This window comes from Scatophagus argus, chromosome 4 (genome assembly GCF_020382885.2).
Source record: "Scatophagus argus isolate fScaArg1 chromosome 4, fScaArg1.pri, whole genome shotgun sequence".
Taxonomy (NCBI): Eukaryota; Metazoa; Chordata; class Actinopteri; family Scatophagidae; genus Scatophagus; species Scatophagus argus.
The window spans coordinates 15882618-15904575 of NC_058496.1; the positions used below are offsets into that span (position 1 = coordinate 15882618).

A 21958-nucleotide genomic window follows, 5' to 3' on the forward strand; every position below is an offset into this window, starting at 1 on the left:
TTAATGTAAGCCTGTAACTGAGAAATCAAATGGGTAAGTTAGGCCTGCTGTCTCTTTTAGCCCAAAATGTCCTCTTTGTGTTGAGACACCTGCGCTGCACTAAACAAACTATCTTAGAAAACATCCCTTTAACTCTTACATATTTGTTCATGTCATATGGGGAAGATGTAGTTGTTACTGAAATAGTGCACTTGGGCCTGGGAACCTCAAAGATCCTCCACAGACCTGTTTTAAGATATATAAAAATACTTCACTTAAAAAAAATTCTGATATGGTAGATTTCATAAGCAGTTCGTTACATTAAGAATAACATATACTCCTTGTCTCTCATTAAAAATCCAGAATCTATGGATATGCAAATATCATGTGAGGCACATATTGGATTGTTGTGAATGTAGCGAAACACATTTTAAACTGAGATTTAGGTGAGCACAGAGAAAGGTTTTAGGTTTCTTTTGTGGTGTTTAAGCACAGGAGAGATCAAACATGTAAGTCAGGCAAACGTGTGTTTTGTTTTGTTTATTTCTTTGTTTGTTTGTTTTAAGAGGAAGGGGACTTCAGTATCACACTGTGTTCAGTAGTTTATCTTCATGGTTTAATGGTCTTCCTAAAATAAACCAGATTATTGCTCAGGCTTGACTGTCAGTCATGTGGATGATCATAAAGAACAGAAACTATATGTAATCTGAAATGTCTGGATATTTTTGCTCTTGTTGACAATAGATTTAATCAGGTCTGTAATTTCATTAGGTCCTGCATACCAAACAGTCAGTGCTGGTCTCCATACTTTGTAACAACATAATGGTGCTACTGTGTCAAAACGAAACTAAACTAAACTTAACTGAAACACTAACTTTAATGGTTTGATGTAAAGTCAAACATAAAGAGTGTGTTTTTATTTTATTAAGTATTCTTCTTCTCCTTCGTCTTTGATGTAATTTTTACAGAGTTGACATGGCAGGAAGTGAACAGATAAAGATTCTTGTGTGTTGATGCTCCTATTTGACTGATTATTTCTGTGATTTCTAACAGTTTTGTGAATCATTACTGTGATATTTTTTTCGTCATAAAGGTAGTTATTTAATGCTTTTTGCCACTTGTTTTATGTTTTATTTGATGTCCTAAGACTTTAAAATATTCAATCTTGAAGGGATTTTTAGTAACTGAAGAACAAAGTATGAAACAAGGGACTGATTTTTGGTTGCCAAAAGTTGAGTTTGAGCAACTCATGGTTTCATTTCAACACCCCTTAGTAACTTGTTCATAATGCACATACGTGAAGAGAAAAGGCTGCTCTTTGTTGTGTGATTTGTTGCAGATGAAGTTTCATGTGCTACTGGTCATATGATGAGTTAAGTTTAAGTCCGATGTGATGATTTTAAAGAACACAAGTTGTGTTTTATAGGAAGGGAACCTTTTCTTGTGTACCCGGGACATTAGTGGAGGTTAGGTCTGCTCTTTTCAGGCAAATGTTTCACCTCTGAAATTCTACTTTTGGTGTCTATGTGGCCACGACATATTAAATACCGTAACTACATAACTAACTAACATATAAAGGATATCACCAAACAAGCTGTGAGGTTTATTGTGTATTAACTTCAACTGAAGAAAACACGACAATCTGCCTTCTCAATAAGTTCACATGTTGACATGTTTCAGACTGCAGGAACAGCTTTGGATTTCTCTCACTATAATCTCCAAACTCCCTGAATCTACAGAGAGGGAACAAAATGACTTAAAGTAAAGGTTTCCACAAAATCAATGTCACTTTAATTCTTATTGATCACCTAAAAAGTGTCTTTAACTGCAGAATTACATTGTCTCAGTCTCTTTATATTACGCACTTCTGTGCATTAACTGTAATTACCAGATAGAGCAGGGTCAACTGGAAGTGGGCTGGTCAACATGTAGGAGGACTTAAAGGAGGGAAAAATGTTCTTTTACCTCCATTATCATCACTCTTTAGTGATGATAATGGATAACTTTAGTGATGGTGTGCAAGAGCGAAGGTTTTTGACCAGGTTTGCGTAGTTTTGTTTTGTTTTTTTTTTTGGTCAGTTTTTGTGTGAAGTTACATTAATAGCTAAAAGCTCTTTTCAGAGACAGCGATTTGTAGATAAAGCTTTGGGAAAAGGCTGCTTGGAGAATTTTGATCTTTATAATGTCGCAAATGTAACAAACTTGATTTCACTATTTGAAGCATTTCACCCCACAGTAAAATCTGTTTTAAAAAAGAGTTAAAGAGAGTAAAAAGTATATTGCACATTTTAAAGAACTAGCTCCTGGGGGGAAATGATTTTATTAGGTGATTACTGAAATGATGTTGAAAATCTGTATGATCAAACTTCCATTATTCCAACGTATTAATTCTCATTAATTTATATATATATTTATTATAATCAATAATCACTATTGGGAAATGGAGAATTGTGAATATTTGCAATTTAATGACAGCTGCTGCTGATGGGGATAATCAAGCGCTCCTTAATAAGTGGACTTCAAGTGGGAATTGTTTCATCAACTGCTGTTTCCAAGATCAAGAATGAAAGTCAGTCCATATGTTTACTCATTTAATGAGGAAAAGCACCCTTTGTAAAGGTTATCTAAAAATGTCCATTATGCAACAGGCTTCTAACAGTGTGACTTCTGTTTTCCTGTGCCTCACCCTTATAGAATTTCCTCCTGGAAGATCTGGCAACGCGAATGCACAGCAACCTCCTGACAATGGTAATATCCGAGGATGGGTCACCTGTTGCATCCTGTACAGCTTTGTGAATGTGTGAATGTCACAGCACAGCTACTATACGTGTACGTGGCTGCGCTTCCTTCACCTGTCTGCAATCTACAAAGACAATAAGTGGCCAACAGGCTGCCACAATAAAAACAAACTGTACCACATGTTAAAGCTATTAGACTCATCCAATGAGCCCCAGTGGAGAGTTTGATGGCTGGTATGTCGACAATGTATGACGTGCTTCGTCCGCTTGTTGTGGAGGTGCAGAGAGGTTCACATGAGGGCAAAATCTTATTTACTACACTGAATGTTAGGAAACATCCAGCGTTAAGGTGGGGTCCTTATGTCATAACTGAATAACAATGCTTGTATAAAATAAAAACACTCTTGGCTGTAACATAAAGTATTTTTCAGTGATTGGTTTGGACCATATGCAACCAAAAGACATCATCTAACAGCTAAATAAATCAGATTTTTTTTCTGCCAAAAATATCCATGCGCTAGCCGTCAGTGATTTTTGATTCATTTTCTGAAGTAGTTTTAGGTTAGAATTCCTAAACATAGCTAATCTCACTCAGAAAATGAATGTTAATGCTAATTGTATTGGTCTTTCTTATAATTACAGCATTAAGTTGTGCACAAGGACTCAAGGATACTTTTTGGCCTTTCTCAGTCAAAATACATGCTCAGCTGGCTTTGGCATTTGGATCATCACTACTGTGCTGCAGCATTTTGCACATACAGTGTAACAGCCAAGAACTGCTGTGGTTCATAAATGTTAATTTTACCCCTGTCTCTGGAAATCATGCCATAATTATCATGTTATCTTGAAATATCAGGCTGTGTTTTCTCCTAATTAAAGGCCATGGAAAGGTGATGTCATATACTTCTGTGTGCCAGTCAGGATTTAACATCTGAATCAGAATCAGATGACAGTTGTGGGGTTGTTTGCTTATACGATGCTGGGCCACTGATCATGAGATCCGAAAACTTATTGACCTTGTTATCATGATATCATGATATGCTAATTGATTACTCTCAAAACCATTAATTACATACACCTCTTTATGGGGCTGTGCAGCAGTTAGGCTGGGCCCCTCACTTCCAGTGAAGGAACATCTTAATGCTTCAGCGTGCCAAGACATTTTGGACAATGCTATGCTTCCAACTTTGTGGCAACAGTTTGGGGAAGGCCCTTTTCTGATCCAGCAGGACTGTGTCCCAGTGCACAAAGCAGAGTCCATAAAGACATGGTTGCATGAGTTTTGTGTGGAAGGACTTGACTGGCCCACACAGAACCCTGACTTCAACCCCATCGAACACTTTTCGGATGAACTGGAACAGAGATTGTGAGCCAGGCCTGTTTGTCCAACATCAGTGTCTGACCTCACAAACATTCAGCTGTGTGAATGGGCAAAAAAATCCCACAGAAACACTCCAAAATGTTGTGGAAAGCCTTCGCCGATGAGTGGAAGCTGTCATAGCTGCACAGCTGTCTATGTATTCAGCATGCAATGTCATTAAAGTTCCTGTTGGTGGTAATGGTCAGATGTCTCAATACTTTTGTCTATGTAGTGTATGTCTGAATACCAACAAATGTCACACAAGTCTCTTCTATCTGTCCTGTTTTTGTCCTAAATCAGTTTTTTTGTATGTTTAGTTGCTTAACCTGAGTTTGAAAGCCTAAACAGAGACAAGGACTGCAAATCAGCCTGACTTGTGATGTTTTTCTCTGTTGTAGATGTGAGCTACCTGCTGTTCATGATTTTCACCGAATATCTTACATTTTCTGTCAACTCTTTTGGGCGAGGTCCAGACAAAATGTGATGTGAACTAGCACAACGTCACAGGGATGACTGATGCCCTGTTTGGCATGTTGGCTGAAAGAAAATGTTTAGGGAAGGGCGGAGCAAGCCTTAAACGCAACACCAAGGTCTTATCTTGTTTCTGTAGAACCCCTGCCACTATAGTCCTGTAGAGTATAGTAATATTGTTAGATGCTGGAGCTAAGAGTTGTATCTGAAGCCAGTCTGTGTGAGCACAGGGTTAAAATGTCCACTGCTGCAACTGTTTACCTGCACTTGAAAATTTTGTTTGAAATCTTCAAAATTTGAAATGGTTAGCTGGAGGGAATGAACAAGCTGTAACAAACATTGGTAGTTTAGTTTTATGAAAAAAGTGACAATAACCATTTTTGTATTACTGAGAGTGTTAGATAACATCTGGTTTATAATCATTTATATGAGGGGCAGGACCTCAGCTCATCTGTTTTGCTGTGTGGATGTCAGAAAGGTTGGCGACTTTTGATAGAAGTGTCCACTAAATGTTTGTTCAAATCTTTCGTCTTGATGTGTACATTTTAGCTCGAGTAACCGCTGAGAGTGTCAGGAAGCACATAAAACACACAAAACAAGAAAAACCGAGACAGACTCCGACCAGTAAATGTTTGCCTATGTGAGCTTATTGCAGAATCATTTTGACGTTTGAAGACTCACCATTCAGCAGCGTCCAACATTCAACAGGCTGCATCTACTCTGAGGTCAAACCCATCTAGATTACAGTCCTGCAGCCAAGCTTTCAACAAACAAAGGAAATGGCACATTACACCATCCCTCTCTCTCTGAAAAGTTGCACTGGAGAGAAAAAAAAAACCTTCTCCAGTTATTTAACAAATACGAGTTTATTTGAAGTACAGACAAGGAAAAATGAGAGGCTTTTTTTCAGGGCTCGCACTCCATATGACAGCAATTTGGGGGTATTGTGTATTTTGGCGCAGGCGTGTGGTCTATGATAGATGACAGGAGAGAAAATCACGAGCCGCTGGCTTGAGCACAGACATGCAAATTGCTTTCAGCTGATTGCCGTATTCTGCTTGATATTTATCAAGTGGATTACAGTATGCTTCTTTATTTACAGCCAGGAAGCAGCTGATCAATTCCTCTAAAGGAGGGGGGAAAGAGAGCTGATGTTTTTCCTCTGCTGGGTGAAAGTAAAAACCCCTCAAGTGGCCAGAGAGCACTGTAAAATTAAATGTATACTCAGTTGCATCTTGTTTTACCACACCAAAAGAGATAACATTCAGAAATACAGATGTTTCAAGATTATCCCGAACCCACACAGATTTGGTTAGGGCTGAAATCAAATTGACAAAGAACACATCTCACACAACAAGTCAACAAGTGTAGTATATACAGCATTTAAACCTTCAATTCCTCTTTCTTTGGCCACTTGGAGGCAGTGGTAGAAAATGAGCACTCATATATGATCACTGTTTCACCAAGTCCATGACATTCACTCCGTTTAAATTCTGCTTTTGATCTCTAGCAAGCAAACCCTGAAGGAAACATCTGGTTCCTTAGATGTTGAATGTTAAATGTTCCTTTATATGGGCGTGTACAGCTTTTTCATTGGAACTGTTGAGGGCAAAACTACTGCTATGATTTCTGTTGTTTATGATGCATTCATGAATGATCCAGCATATCTATAAAAATCTGTGTTTCTTTGCAGCTATTTACAACAGCCACAGAAGGGTGAAAAATTAAAGCAAAGACCGACATAAAAAAATTGAAGTTAAGAAGACAAGTTAAAAGTGTTATGTTGCTGTAGGTGGACAGGTCCAATGTTATATAGATAAAACATTTTACATAAAGTGCCTTTGTAAGTTGTCAGGCCACTGTGGGACTCTTCTTAAAGATGTTCCCCACTTGTCTTTTGACAGTGGTTGTGGAGAGCATTATCTAACATGAAGGTCCAAAATCTTTCATAGCTGTTCCGCTGTGCTCAGATCTTCTGACTGTGAATGCCGTAGCATATGATTCACATCATTTTCATACTCCTGAAACCACCCATTGACTCTTTGTACCTTTTACGGAAACATCTGCATATGTTATGTCCACTCACTCTGCAAGAATTAAATGAGCTCTCCGCCAATTTTACACATAAAGTTCAGTTTATCGGTCATGAGGAGGACAACTAAAAAGTAACCTTTTTAGTTTTGACTTACGACAGCAAGCCTGCATTAGATCTATGGAGTCAGAGGCTAAAAATCTCAGGATGTCCTTGTTTCTGGTGTTTTGATTCTCATCATTCTTTTTAATTTATTTCTCAAAAGTTCCCCCAACCAACCCCCAACTTCCATTAAGGAAGTGAAATAAATGGTTGAAGTACCTGCTGAGAGCAAAATTTGGACTATCTACTGAATCTGACCTCTAACCTCCTTTGATACCACTGAAACCAATTTGACCCCTCAACCTCCCAGAGGAGTACATTATTTGCTTGTTGTCTTCTCTCCGTTGGAGATGACAAACACATGCGTCTGTGCAAAGTAAATTAAGAGAGACACTTTCTGTCCTCAGAGTCAGAAAGTTCAGTCAGGTTCTTGTAGGCGCAATAATTCCACAGCACTCCATGTAACAGCCAAAATATTACAGCGAAACACACAAGGTTAAATTTCATGTGCAGAACACATTGTTATAACTCTGTGTTATTTAATTTAGCGCCACTCTGGCCTCTGATCGGGTTCCAGCTCTTTGCCTCAGCCCTTGATATGTTTAAGAACTTGGGTCAGTGTCAAAGATCAGCTTCTTACCCAATCAGGTAACCAGCTCCAGGAGGAAAATTGCCTCCTTCCGACCACTTGCACTCACCTGCAGTGACCCAGAGCAATCAGAGGTGAGCGGGACTCCTAATCACAGAAAACCCTTTAGGTCAGTGCTCATGCACACAGACCCCACCACAGCCCACCCATACTCCTCTGACACCACCTCCCCTGACAGGCCAACTTCGAGTTCAAGTGTTTAAACTGTCACATCAAATAGGCTCAACATGGAGATTGCTTGTGCAGGACGCATTGTGTATTTAGTTTGATGCCGGGTGCAATATCCTGCTGTGCTGTTGATCCTAGCTGCTCAGTTGTGTCAAGTAGAGGTGGCTGGTGCTGGGTCACACTTGCACGCTGGTCAGCTAAGGGAAGTGTAGAAATTGGGAAAGGACACAGAGGGGTGTTTTAGCAAAACAGTGCTGGACAGGATCTATAACCTGAGGCACAAACAGGCCTGTGTGTTTTAATAAAAGTACCTCTGGTCATTGAGGGGGAGCGTGTGATAAGAAGGAGAGAGCAAGCCGAGATGTTTCTGACAGAAACACTAATGACATATTATAAATTTACCAATTTGAAAACATAGATGTATAGTCAGCTACGAATACACCCTGGTGTTTGTGTTTCATGCATTTTTATCTTTGGAGGGCCGGACTCTATGCGCACTTGAAATTCTGGTGTGTGCTACATTACAGCGAGGTGACTCTGTGTTTTTCTTTGGTGAACTGTGCCAGCTCCCTGACAGCTGATGAATGAGCCCAAATCTCGCTCCTCCCACAGATCTCTGATCATTTGCAGCATGCAGTTTAAAGGTCTGAGGACTGCAAATGCCTAAATCCAGCTCACAGTACAATAAGTGGATCTAGAGACTGTAATCTTTATGCTGCTAATCATCAAGCAAATGTTAGCATGCTAGCACGTTGGTTGTCGATGGTGAACATACTAAGCATTATTATACCTGCCAAACAAAAACATGTTAGCATTGTAATTGTGAGCATGCTATTTTGTTGATGCTAGCATCTAGCTCAAAGCAGCTGTGTCTACATACAGCCTCAGAGAGCTGCATCAGACTTGAGCGTACATCTGTCACCGATGATCACCAAGTGTCTGAAATTTCCTGCTCACCACTGAGTGAACTGTTTAGTGTCTGTTAGACACTACAGGGAGTAGTAAATGAAGGAGAAGTTTCCCATTTAGTCTTGTTGGCTGCTTTAAGATCCGCTATGCCCTCAAACCAGCAGGTGCTGCTGGACAACCAAACAAGCTTAATGTGGTTAAAAAACTCCATAAAGATGAAAAGGACAGCAGAGTCAGATTACAGTCTAATTCTCTGTGCTTTATCACTTTCAACCTCAATATTGAATAGAGCAGCTTGAAGTACAGTTACTTGAGTAAATGTTACTTTCAACCACTGCCTACAAGTGGACCACCAGCCGACTCCAGAGGAGATCTGTACCCCTTTGCAATCAGCTGCTTCAAACAAATAATACCTGCTGTGCTGGTTAGGAACCCACCTCTGTGTGGCTGCGCCAGAAACCCCATCTGAGTTAACACGATTCCCTCGCCTGTATGCCTATCACTACTCCATAAGTTGGATTGGCTTGTTCCACAACTAGAAAGGAAGTGTGCTAATCTGCAACCTGATCCGGGGGAAGGAAGAAGTCAGGAACAAGCCTTCAGTGCTTTCACCAATCATATTCATCACCAGAGCCAGACCTAGGCTCATTTAGAGCGGGAGCACGGCTTAACTAAACATCTTCTCCATAAAATAAATGCTTCCAGGTTACTCCCAGTCCAGGTTCCACTGAAGCATCTGATCTCAATTACCAGGAATTCTATAGGAAGCAGCAAACCTCAGTCTGCAGCACAATGGCAACCAGCAGCACATCTATGAGACCTGCACAGATAGGAGTCGTGTTCAGGCACTTGTAAGGCGGGAAATGATGATTTGATAATTAGTTCCTGATGCCTCTCATTCTTTGTCATATAAATCATATGTAGGAAACAGAATGTAATCAAATACAGTTGGCTGTTTGAAGCTGTAGGGGTTAGTTGGTTGGTACACTAAACATCCACTGAAGAGTGATGTGCTGCTGTATGGATGCCCACAGTCCAAACAAACTTCAAGACCAGCAAAATGCAAAGCACTGAAAGGAAAGAAGGAAAATCCCCAAGAACTGATATTTACGATTTATGATGTTACAACGTGAAAATTGTGGACTGTGACTGTGTTGAGGCAATTTCTAAGAAAGCTGGGTTTCAGCTCTCAGAAAACTAGAATATGTTTAAGCACTAGGAGGGATAAAATTAGTGTTCTGCATTAAAGTGCTTCTCATTTACTCCTACTTCTCCTTGTTCAACAGCTTTATTTGAAACCCTGGGGTTTTACTTTAGGGAACAGCTAAAAACCATAGCAAGCACCAAGTGTGGTTTGGTCTCAAAATTTAAAGGGACAAGGAATTTTTTTTTTTTCATAAAATAAAATTATTAAAAAGACTAAATAACAACAGCATAAGATGTATCAATGTATTGTGTTTTTCTCTGGCAGAAAAGCACTGATGGGGAGCTGGGATTAAGCACTTGCCTGGTGAGAGAAGAAATGCCAAATGCACACAAGTCCAACTTTTCAAAATAAAAAAATACATTTATTAATCAGAGCACCCTAACCCTCATATAAGAATGTAGTACTGGCATAGTGCTAAATGGATTTTGAATGTTTGAATAATTATCTGTTAATCAGGATGAGCAGATGCTTAGGAACAGCTGTTTGCAACTTGCAGCTCTCTCTCTCTCTCTCTCTCTAACCTCAATGTAACCTTAAAGCAAGTCTTCACCCTAATATTTAATGATTTACGCTGTGGGGACTTGCATTTTGTCCCCACAAGTAAGGCAGGTTCTCACAATGTGACTGTGTAAACAGATTTTTGTCCCCATAACTACAGGAATAAGCTGCTCAGAGTCTGCTCAAGCTAGGGTAAGCAATATGACCCTAAATTTACCCTTAAATATACTTTAATAGTATATAGTCATAGTATAGTCATAATTTTTAAGACCAAGACGGATTAGAAACAAAGCACTGTCCGGTCATCAGACAGAATCTGACAATGATGTGCTGCACCAGTGTTGCAAACTGCATGCCTCAGCCAGTATTTTGGCAGAGAAATTTCATATGAGCACAGAAGACTTTAAAATGGCCCTTTTTAAAGCCTACTGCAATCCACTTTACATAGCCCACTTTTAATGAAAGCAAAATAGACCTAGGTTCAAGTTTAAAATTATTTAACATGTAAGACCTGGACGTTATATACATTTGCCAGCAGGTGGCGATAGAACTCTCTGAATTTTTCCTTAAGCATCGCCCTCTTTTTGTTTCCTTTCATTGTAATGACTTGAATGTCACATAAAACCCAACAGTGTTCATCATTTGAACTTTACACTCTCAATAACAAGCACACTAGATGCATTTCAATATTATCCAACAACTCTCAACAATTCACCCACTAGTTTTGTTTAAAATAATCAAATCAAGAATATTTAGTGCCAAATTCAGTTTTATTTAAAATCTACTAAATAGAGGAAGTAGAGGGAAGTGTGTTACCGCCCATTCTCTATAGCTGATGTCACTGAGGCAGTAAGACCATATCAGCAGGCCTAAGGGGTGTTGTGGAGAGAGTTTATCACTGTCTAGAAACCACATTTCATTTAACGTTAAGCCCTGAGAAAACAATCCACTTGAGAGAAATGAAAGGTGAGTCCCATAATTATTTAACTGAAAATCTGCTGACTGAATTTAATGTTTTTACACCAGGATTAAGATACTGTGGTTCATTTTCATAGAGTTGAGAATCTTTAGTCTCACCACCTGGCTGTTCATCAACCTGCTGCTGCTGCTGGAGAGCTCATCATGCACTGCTGACTCAAGTGTTGGTAAGCAGATTTTACTTTCACATCACAACATGGCTTAATTGTGCATCTTAATTGTTTAGATGTTTAAATTTGTAAAAATTTGGCTTTATAATGTAGCTATGTAGTTATAACAATAGTATTTCATGATGGTATGTTATTTGCTTTCTTTTATAAAATGTACAACTGACTTGTGTGATTGTGGGGTGTACTGTTGTATGGATTGTCCTTACAATATGTGATTCTTGCTGTTACTGTTGGCAATTTTAACTCTTCAAAAATGACAAAAGAGTACCTGACAACAGAAATAGATACAGAATATCATGAGGTGATTTTTTATTAATTTACAAGCACAGTAAACACAATTTCTAATGGTCAGTTTCTACTGTCAGAAACTCTGACTGTCATTCTAATGTGCTGTTGACTCTTACTAGATTTTTGGTGTTATCTGATCTTTAATGAAGGTGAAAGAAATGGTGCAAGTAAACAGAAGCACAGTAAAATATTTGGGTGACCCGACTGCACCTGGAAATTGAACAAAATTATGCAGCATCTAAATATTATCAGACACTTCGCCTTTGTTTCACCCATTTTAGAGGCTAAATAACATTTAATGGTAACAGCACCCCCTGTGGTCACACTTCACGATTGTCACAGAACATGATGAAACATTTGCACCACAGGTATTCCCCAAGCAAAGTATCTTTAGGCTAATTTTAACATATGACATATCATTTTGAAATAAATAGTGCAAATGGCAGATGTCACAACTATTTGGTTTGATGTGATTAAATCTGATTTCACATTTTATTTTATCTGTTGACTTGTCCAAGACACCCTTGTTCCCCTTTTGCTCAGTGCATGCTGGGATAGGCTTTATGCCTGGATAAATAGACTTGTGTTTCAATTTAGGCCACCATTTACACTGGGCTTGGTGCAGTGGAAATGCAGAGTGTAATGCAGAATGCAAAATATGAACCTGTATATGGACTTTACTTATCATCTATTCTTATTCCTATTACTATACATGCTATTATTATTTTCTAGTCTGACTGACCACTTCACATTAACATTAACATGAACACACTGATTAGGAGGAATCTGGGGCTCAGTGTCTTGCCCAGGTCTAGTTTGACACATATGCTGCAGGGGGCCAGGGATTAACCAATGACCTTCTGATCGGTGGATGACCTGCTCTGCCTTCCAGGCCACAGCCACTCCCACTGTATTATGCCTCACCTATGGTTACACAAGAATTAAATTCAAATTTTACATACAATAAAGTAACTAAATCTAAGATATTTTTGACATCGTTTGGATCCAAGTCTGTTTATGGTTATACATATGCTTTCTGGGCTTCCATAGTAGAGTGAGACCCTCATAACCTCAACACATTGGGTACAACATCCATGCATTAATACAGTTTCTTCTTTTAAAAACCTATATCTACTTGGTGTCCATAAGGACATGCTTATCTATCCTGTCATTCACAGCTAGTGAGGAGCAAAAAACTGCAGTTCCACACTATCTCATTGAACTTCTGCTAGCATAAGGGGGGACAGGAAGCCATATTACAACAGCTTAGAGGGTTGGGGAGGGGAGGTGGACAGCTTTTTCCTAGAAGCAAAGAAGTCTAAACTAAGTCAGCATGGTGTCAGTCACACCCATACAATTAGACATATTTAGAGATAGAAACTGCTGAGTACAACCACAGTCTGGTTTGAGCAGGTCCAGTGGTTCAAGTGCCTTTCTCATGAGCTCCTCAGTGGTGTTGAAGGAGGGTGAGGCAGTGGCTTTATTAAACCTTTAGGCTACCATTGATTATAATCTTGAGATAGTGGTGAGCAAGTTTTAAGGCTGTTCACACGCACACACTGATATGTAAATTCATTCAGTTTCAAGTTGTCTGTATTTGTCTTTGGTTCACAGGCATATTTTAGTAACGTTATGCATCTTTACACTGTCTGTTAGCCAGCTGCTTACTCCAGTAGGGGCTGTATTGTACCAATTATTTATTGGGACAAAGCAAGATGATTTTTGGCTTTGTTTGCAGTGAATCCCTGTTGCTACTATCCCTGTCAGAACTCAGGAGTGTGTGTGAGATTTGATACAGACCGCTATGAGTGTGACTGCACTCGCACTGGCTTCTATGGAGACAACTGTACTATTCGTAAGTATGGAATAATTTGTATTGCATTTTCAACATAAACATGTGTGTTGTTGTGTGGGTTCATTTAAACCCCTGTGCCCCTGTTAGCTCATGGGAGGTTATTACAATAATCCATAATGTCTACTGTTTTAATAAGTTGTTAATAAATGCACTGATCTCCCCTTGCCCTGTAGCTCTTTTATAAAAGGACAAAGAGTCCATTGAACCTTTTACTACCTTATGAATAGAAGAGCTAAAAACATAAACACCTGCCAAAAAGTTGTCTGACAACCTGGCAAGGCAAGGGTCTCTTATTAATTCTTATTATTTAGTTTTTATTAATGGCTTATAAGAGATGGTGCTTTATTATAAGTGGTAACAAGAAAAAAGAAAAGGACAACTTTTCCTTTCTTTGTGTGTAGCGGAGTTTGGGACCAGAATTCGTCTCATGCTGAAGCCTGGCCCTGGAGTGGTTCACTGGATCCTCACTCACTTCAAATGGTTCTGGGACATGGTTAACAGCTCTTTCCTGCGTGACACAATCATGAGATTAGTGCTGACAGGTAGGTGAAAGGTGGAAAAGTCATTTCAAGTCATCAAGTCAAGTCATTTAATCTGCAGAATCACAGACCACAGCTGATAAATTAGTATCACTTGCTTGCAGCTAATACTTTCCCACCATTTGCTTCTGTTCCTCTCTGCTAATGGTCACAATACAAAATTGGAGAGATGGTAGGCAGGAGTTTTGGTTTAATAAACCCTGATGTATTTAAAGGTGGAAACACAATTTCAATAAACATATTTCTGCAATGGTAGGTTCTCTTTCTTGATACAGAACAACTTATGAGGTTGTGCAAGAACTTATTTACGCAAAAAAATTTTTGAGCCCACAAAAGGAACTGAGTGGTAAACTTAAACGAGAACCATATTTCCTGTGATAAGAATTTTCAAAGGTTCACGCTTTCCTTTTGTGTTGTTTTATTGCTTGAAATCAAACTCAGACAGACATCATGTTTTTTTGTGTGCTTTTTGTTAGAGAAGTAAATAATTCATTTGTTGGGAATTATTCTCAACGGCGGATTAATACATGTTTGCTACTGGCAGGGCTACATTGCTACACACATGTTATGTGCTAGTAGTATCATTTCATTGTTGGTTTTGGTTGGGGTTTTGGTTGGGGTTTTTTGTGGGATTTGACATTAAGACAAAAAGTATATTAACAGCCTTATCCTTTAATTATTAAACATTGTAATAAACTTCGTATTGTAACCTTCTCTCAAAGTCAGAAGCGAGCTCATTTCAAGCCCTCCGACCTACAATAGCAAGTATGGATACCTCAACTGGGAGTCCTACTACAACTTATCCTACTACACCCGGCTCCTCCCTCCTGTACCTGAAGACTGTCCTTTGCCCATGGGAACTAAAGGTGTGAACTACACAACTATATACACTGGGCTCTGAGGTGACTGAGGAAATCTTAATAGTTTCTTTCACCACAGGCAAACCAGTCCTTCCTGACCCCAAAGTGCTGGCTGAGAGGTTTTTTAAGAGAAAAAAGTTTCGGCCAGACCCTCAGGGAACCAATCTTATGTTTGCCTTCATGGCCCAGCACTTTACCCATCAGTTTTTCAAGACAAATCGTGAAGTGCAAGGGGGCTTTACCAAGGCCTTAGGACATGGGGTGAGACACTTACAGCTTACAATAAGACTATAAAAATTAAGTATAAAGAAGATGTCTTTTTCATAATTTATCACTGGTGAATGTTTGTCTTTTTTATTTATTGTCAGTTTTCTGGTTGCTTCCCTTACTTATGCAGGTAGATGCAAGCAATATCTATGGAGACAACCTCCAGCGACAGCTTCAACTCCGCCTTCATAAAGATGGAAAGCTGAAATATCAGGTAAGAGAGAATAACTCAGCATTTTGGTTAATACGCATATTTGTTGAGAGTTAGAAGATCACTCACAGGTCTATACTGTCAATTTGTTAACTCAGCATTAAGACTGGAAGCTCACAAATGAGTCATTGTATCATGGTGAGACTATTACTTGACAAAGCTAAGTTTTGTTAAGAAATAGAAAAGTCAGTAGTAGTCAGTAGAGACAGTAGGGTGTGTTCCAGTGTGTGCTACTTTATGCCTCCACTCTTAAACTTTTCACTCCACTACATGTATGTGATGGCAGATTCATTAATATTTATATAAATATGTATACAAATAGATTCTGCTTATCATAGATTAAGCTCCCTCAAACTCAGTATGTACCGTTAAAGTGATTGCTGTCTGAATTGAGCCTCTTTGCATAATGAATGCTTTCATGAGTGGTATCAAACTTGGCCTACCAAATTTTAGTTCTTTTGATTGTAAAAAGCACTTTATTGCTTTGAGTGGATATCTAATAAGTTTTGAGTATTGTGGTATTTTGTAAAACGCCAAGAGTTGTGCTTTGTATATCTAAAGTTGTTCATTAAAGGTTTCTTCCTGTGTCACACTAACTTGAGAATGTTGTGGTACCTTTTTTCAGATAGAAGTGATAGTGATAGTTGAAAGTGGTAAGTGATAGTGATAGTTGTTAAAGACAGACAATCTGAGATAAGACGAGAGCCTGTTATCTTGTCTTTGACATGCTTATGAAAACAGTTTGAGAGGAAACTTCCTCAAACCATCTTTATCATAAAGCCACCATGCATGCAAAGGCTGTTTAATAAATAAGATGTCTGTTGTACTACAACATAGTAATCTGCCATGATCAGTGCAGATTAAAGCAGATTGTGGAATGAACTTAAGTTCAAGAGTAAGTAAAATGTGGAATTCATAAAAAAAAGAATTTCTTAATTAATTTGTCAAACTTTTAAAATACTCACGTGAATTACTGTTTGTTCACAGTTGGTAAATGGTGAGATGTACCCTCCTACAGTATCTGAGGTCCCTGTGCACATGGTGTATCCTGAAAGTTTAGCTCCAGAGCAACGTCTGGTCATAGGTCACGAGATATTTGGCCTCCTGCCAGGTCTCACCCTGTATGCCACCATATGGCTGAGAGAGCATAACAGAATCTGTGACATCCTGAAGGTGGAACATCCCACTTGGGACGATGAGCAGCTTTTCCAGACGGCCAGACTCATCATCATCGGTGAGGGCTGAGGCACAAATTCGTGCCACTGTTGGCAAATATTCCTCCCCTGTGTTGAAGATATGTGTGAAGCATTCAAGTTTTAGTATTTGTAGCTTCTTTGCAACGACATCCATATTTGAAGCACTGTAGTGCATCACAAGCTCACTGATTTTGATAACACTGAGCTTCAAGGTGATTACATGAGGTCACATAGCTTTCTATCAGTCACCGCAGGCATTACATCTGAAATTAATATAAAGGGAGGCGTACAACCACAAGGCATGAGGCGGTAAATCTGTTTTTTTAATCAGATCACAAGAAGAACAGTAATTATTACTTATTTTATTCCTGTTCTTGTAAGAGTACGATGTTTCAGTATTATGTAGCTACAAACACTGACTCAGTCCTGACTTAAGTGTCATACATTTCTCCACACACTTACAGAGCTTCAAAAGACTGCTTGGTTGTAGATGCTGACTATTCTGCAGAAATAGCAAAAGAATTAAAACAACTGGAGTCCCAAAACTCCACCTCTTTACTATAATTTAGAGATAATAAACACAGAAAATTCTCACATTTCTAGCATTTCATTCACTCAACTAATTGATTAAGCGACTAACTGGTACAGCTTTAATTGTTTGAATGAATTAACAGTGCTAACATTTCCATCTTGAAGCTTCTTCGGATGTTTGTTTTTTTTTTTATTTTGATAATCTTTGTGTGCCATCAAATGATGAGATGCTTTTTGTCCTTCAGGAGAGATAATCAGCATCATAATAGAAGAGTATGTGCAGCAACTGAGTGGTTACCACCTGAACCTGAAGTTCGATCCCTCCCTGCTTTTCAAAGAGCGTTTCCAGTACAGTAACCGCATTGCTCTGGAGTTCTGCCAACTCTACCACTGGCACCCACTGATGCCTGACAGCTTTCTCATCGATGGAGATGACCTCCCATACTCCCAGTTTATTTACAACACTTCCCTCCTCATGCACTATGGGGTGGAAAAACTGGTGGATGCTTTTTCTCGACAGCCTGCAGGACAGGTAGATAAGTACAGGAATGATGTTAAGGGTACAAATGCAACAACTGTCCTGTTGTAGTTTTTAGTTACCTTAACTGCTGTTTAGTAATTGAAGTTACTCGAGGAAAGAACAACATTTCAAAGGAAAACATCGTCCATTTTACTCATTTGTGTTGATTCAAGTTACTAATTATTTTTTAGCTCTGAGGGTGGGTGGCACAGTGGTTAGCACTGTCACCTCACCACCTCCAGGTTCAAGTTCAGGTCAAGGCCCTTCTGTGCAGTAATAGCATGTTCTCCCTGTTACCATGTGCCTGTGGCTTCCTCTCACAGGCCCCAGAAACAGTGTGTGATTGTCTATCTTTGTGTGTTGCCACCACTGAAAATGTATAATGACTTGATGTGGTTCAGAGAACAGCAAAATGAGTAAACAGCTGCTGGTGGCTGAATCATTTATGTGCCAGAACTGCAAAACTTCTCACCATGGCATTTGTTACAGTAAAGACTCACATATATTAATATAGACATAAAAGAGGAAATGCTCTGAAGAAAGCGGCCCTTAGTCTTGACCTTCACACTCTAGTTTCAAATGGCAGCACTGTAAAGAAGTTATGGTGGAAATGTAAAGCCTTCGATATATTGAGTCACAACCACTTCCTAAATCAAAAGTGAGATAATATTTTCACATATCTCTCGCCAGTATTATATGCATGCAAAGTGTTATTCCTGTTTACCGAGAAAGTAAGATGCACAGTGTTGATCACTGAGGTTAGTTGTCTAACAAAAAACAAGAGACTGTTAAGCTCTCACATTCGTCATTTGGTTACAATGGTATGTGAGTAAGTGAACAGTTAAAATAACCTCATCTTAACTTTTCTGTCTGTGTTACAGATAGGTGGCGGGAAAAACTTTCATGAAGTAGTGCTCAAAGTGGCAGAAATGGTCGTCAGAGAATCTCGAGCAACACGTGTGAGGCCCTTTAATGAGTACAGGAAGAAGTTTAACCTAAAGCCATATACCTCTTTTTATGAATTTACTGGTAAGCAGGGATAATATTGTACGTATGACTTGCTCTTTTGCCTTGTCTTAACATATACTTGACTGATAATGGTTGAACAGGTGGAAAATCGCTCTGCTTATTTCACGTTAAATTAAAAATGTGTGAGAAACAGTGTGAGACACACAGTCTGTGGTGTAACATGATAGGAAAAGGGCACAGTTAGTTTTAAGTTAATTTACAGCAGTTTTCTTTTTCCCCAAACAGATGACTTAGAAATGGCCAGAGGTTTAGAGGAACTCTACGGTGATATAGATGCTCTGGAGTTTTACCCCGGGATCCTGCTAGAGAAAACACGTTTAAACGCCATATTTGGTGAGAGTATGGTGGAGATGGGTGCTCCTTTCTCCCTGAAAGGCCTGCTGGGAAATCCCATCTGCTCCCCTGAGTACTGGAAGCCCAGCACCTTTGGGGGAGAAACTGGCTTCAATATCGTCAAAACAGCTACTTTGAAGAAACTGGTGTGCCTCAACACCAAGTGGTGTCCCTATGTGAGCTTCCATGTTCCACGAAATGAAGAGGAAGCAAAACAGAAAAAACAGTCCACTGAACTTTAATGAATGTTCAGATAGTGATATATGAGTTTATTACTCACAATTAGTCTATTAGTCTCAGTGCTTTTAATCCTGTCCGTACATTTAATCATGTCTACCTCTTAAAAATACAATTGACAGTTTAGCAAGAAAACTCCTCTGGATGACAGAAAAATACATTTCAATTTACAGCCCAGATCAGTATGATTATTTTGTTCTGTTTTTCTTTTTTCGTCTTCTATTTCAGAGTTATTGTAGTACATCACTGTATCTTCTTAATAATAACAAAAAAACCTAACATTGTTTTGTGTTGTACTTTAAATTGTCAACAATAAAAGTTATAGCTTATGAAATGTAAGTGTGGTGCCTAAGAGCCTCACAGAAACACAAGCTGTAGATGTTTAGTCTTGTTAAATTATGTGCAGTTGATAGACAATTTGAAAAAAAAAAAAAACTTCCAAAAAATTGGAAAAAAAACCCTACAAGCGCAACACAATTTCTCACACTGACTTACTGACAAGATGGACAAGATGCAGAAGGTCTTCAAACACCAATGTGGTTACAACTTTAGATTTGCCAGTAACACCGCTGCAACAATTAATGGATTAACTGATTAGCTAATTGAAAGAAAATTAGATTAAACTATTCTGACAATATAATTGTTTCAGTCATTTGTCAAGCAAAAATGTAAAATATTTGCAGCTTCTTGAATGTTTTGCTGCTTTTCTTTGTCATTTATGAGAGTAAATGAGATGATGATAAATAAAATAATAATGATGATAAATAAAATAATAATAGTTAGTTGGAGCCCTAAGTAACGTGCATTGTGTAGAGCATGGCACCAAAACTGCTGTGTCATGATGAATATAATAAGGAACAACAGATAAAAACATGCGTTTTAACCGTTCAAGTAACTGTAATGTTTGAGGTGAATAGTAGAATACAAAAACAGCTTAAAAATTTAATTTCAGTATATTTGTTGTAAAGTTACCAAAACGTTATAGTGGGCTAGATTCATATTAACTGTACAGTAGACTGCTTGTGAAGTGAAACATGTTTTATGTGTTTTATATTTTATTGATTTTTGCATGTCCACCAGTTTTTTTTTTACCTTTTTCATGAAAGATATTTTGACATGTCACAGCATATAAAAGGTCAATCTAAATAATACAGTCAGTAATGGTTGAGTTCCATTTAGCTGCTTCAGTTTCAGCATGCTGGTATTGTGCATGTTGTCATGTAATGTTATCATTTAATTCATAATCAGTAACACCTGTGCTTTTCCTATATGACAAGTCAGTATGTCTCCTGTGAAAAAGGTCTACTACTGTTTAAAAAAAACAAAACAAACACAAAAACAACAACAACAACTACTGACTATGGAAATTGCATACTGTACAGAATCAGTGCTCAAATTATGAGGCAGTTGCCATTTGAAGTAGACATGCTGGAAGAATTGAAACCTGATTGTCTGTGGCTTTATGCTACACAATGATAGCAGTCATCATCCTCCATTGTCACATAACAAGGCCAGAAAATTACACTTTGACTTCTGACCAGCAGGGGTGTAAAAGTATCTCCTGACACTCAACTGTGAACTGTGCTGACTTTGGTGGGGCTGTCATGTCTTGTAAACTGCTGTAAACTGCAGTTTTTGTACATCCCCCTGTGTCTCATTCACATGCATAAGTCAGCCTACAGTGCAAAGTGGTTGAGACCAGTCTTTTCCTAAAACTATTCAAGTAGTTTTCGTGCCATTAACTTAAGTGCCATTTCGTGTCAAGCACATGTTAGGAGGGCTCTTTGGCAGGAAAGCTTTGCTTGTTGGCCACAGATGTAGATCCACAGATGTGTGCCTGGATGAGATGTGAGGGGTGCAACTCCAATGATCTTAACCAAAATGCTTAAAAATAAATGTCAGTCACTTTAATGCATTTATAACAACTGCCATGAAACATTGATACAGGCTTGAAAGAAGGTCTTAACTCTCTTTCCAACATGATATGTAAGAAAAGACTTGGCTTCAGTCAGACTCTACATTTTTAGGCTTTAGCTCACACTTCACCCTGAATAATATGGCTTAGCTGAACAGGATTAGTATGTGATGGTGAGAAAGCATGTGTGGGATAGTGCGAGGTGAGAAGGAAACCTGGATTCTGTTGAATGAATTCTTGTGAGGATGAGAGGAAGCCACCAGACAGATGGGAGGATTCTTACAGTACATTAAGTCCAGCAGAAGTTAAAAGATCTAAACACATGGTTCACCAAATAGTTTGTTTAATTTACTTTTGAGAGACTTGTTATGAGCCAGAGTCATGCAGGACAGCAGAGCACACTTAGGACATCTGCTAGACAAGTCAGGAATGGCTCAAATAAATAAATAGAACTGGTTAAAAATCCAGAAACAGCAAAAAAAGAGAAAAAAACAAAGACAGCAAGAAGGGTGTAAAATGACAGAAGAATTAACATCTGCCTGACTTTGCAGATGCTGCCAGAATAAAGAAATAATAAATAAATAAATAAATTGTCCTCCTATCCTGACCGTGTTTTCCTGGTTTGTCTTTGTTGTCCATGTTGAAAAAAAACTGGTGAAAAAAAAAAAAGGTCGTCAGATAATGAAGCTGCCCCACTGTTGACTAATACAGTAGTTTCATTAACATGTACAATAAACTGTTTGATGGTGTGTCTGTTAACTTCAGGAAAGGAGGACAAAAGATGACTAATGACTAGACTAATTACTGTAATATCAGCAAAATGGAAATTCCTAATTTAATTTGTGCAATAAAAATTCATGCTAGGGGTGAATCAGAATGCCAGACTTAGCGAGATGAAGCAAAATTTGAATACATC

The 21958-nt window shown here is 38.6% G+C and overlaps 1 protein-coding gene across 1 annotated transcript; it reads left to right on the top strand.

Moving 5' to 3' along the window:
- Positions 1-10946: 10946 nt before the first annotated feature.
- ptgs1 (prostaglandin-endoperoxide synthase 1) lies at positions 10947-21753 on the top strand. The gene is made up of 11 exons (XM_046385467.1): positions 10947-11079; positions 11169-11258; positions 13288-13404; positions 13806-13946; positions 14666-14809; positions 14883-15064; positions 15201-15284; positions 16269-16515; positions 17254-17540; positions 18410-18557; positions 18783-21753. The coding sequence occupies exons 1-11, from the start codon at positions 11073-11075 to the stop codon at positions 19130-19132; spliced, it is 1797 nt and encodes a 598-aa protein (XP_046241423.1). The 5' UTR covers positions 10947-11072; the 3' UTR covers positions 19133-21753.
- The last annotated feature ends 205 nt before the right edge of the window (positions 21754-21958 follow it).

Excerpts from the sequence above, each read along its gene's own strand:
- ptgs1 (XM_046385467.1), top strand. Across the intron at positions 13,947-14,665 it reads CATGAGATTAGTGCTGACAG|TCAGAAGCGAGCTCATTTCA; the intron begins GTAGGTGAAAGG and ends CTTCTCTCAAAG. Across the intron at positions 14,810-14,882 it reads TTTGCCCATGGGAACTAAAG|GCAAACCAGTCCTTCCTGAC; the intron begins GTGTGAACTACA and ends CTTTCACCACAG.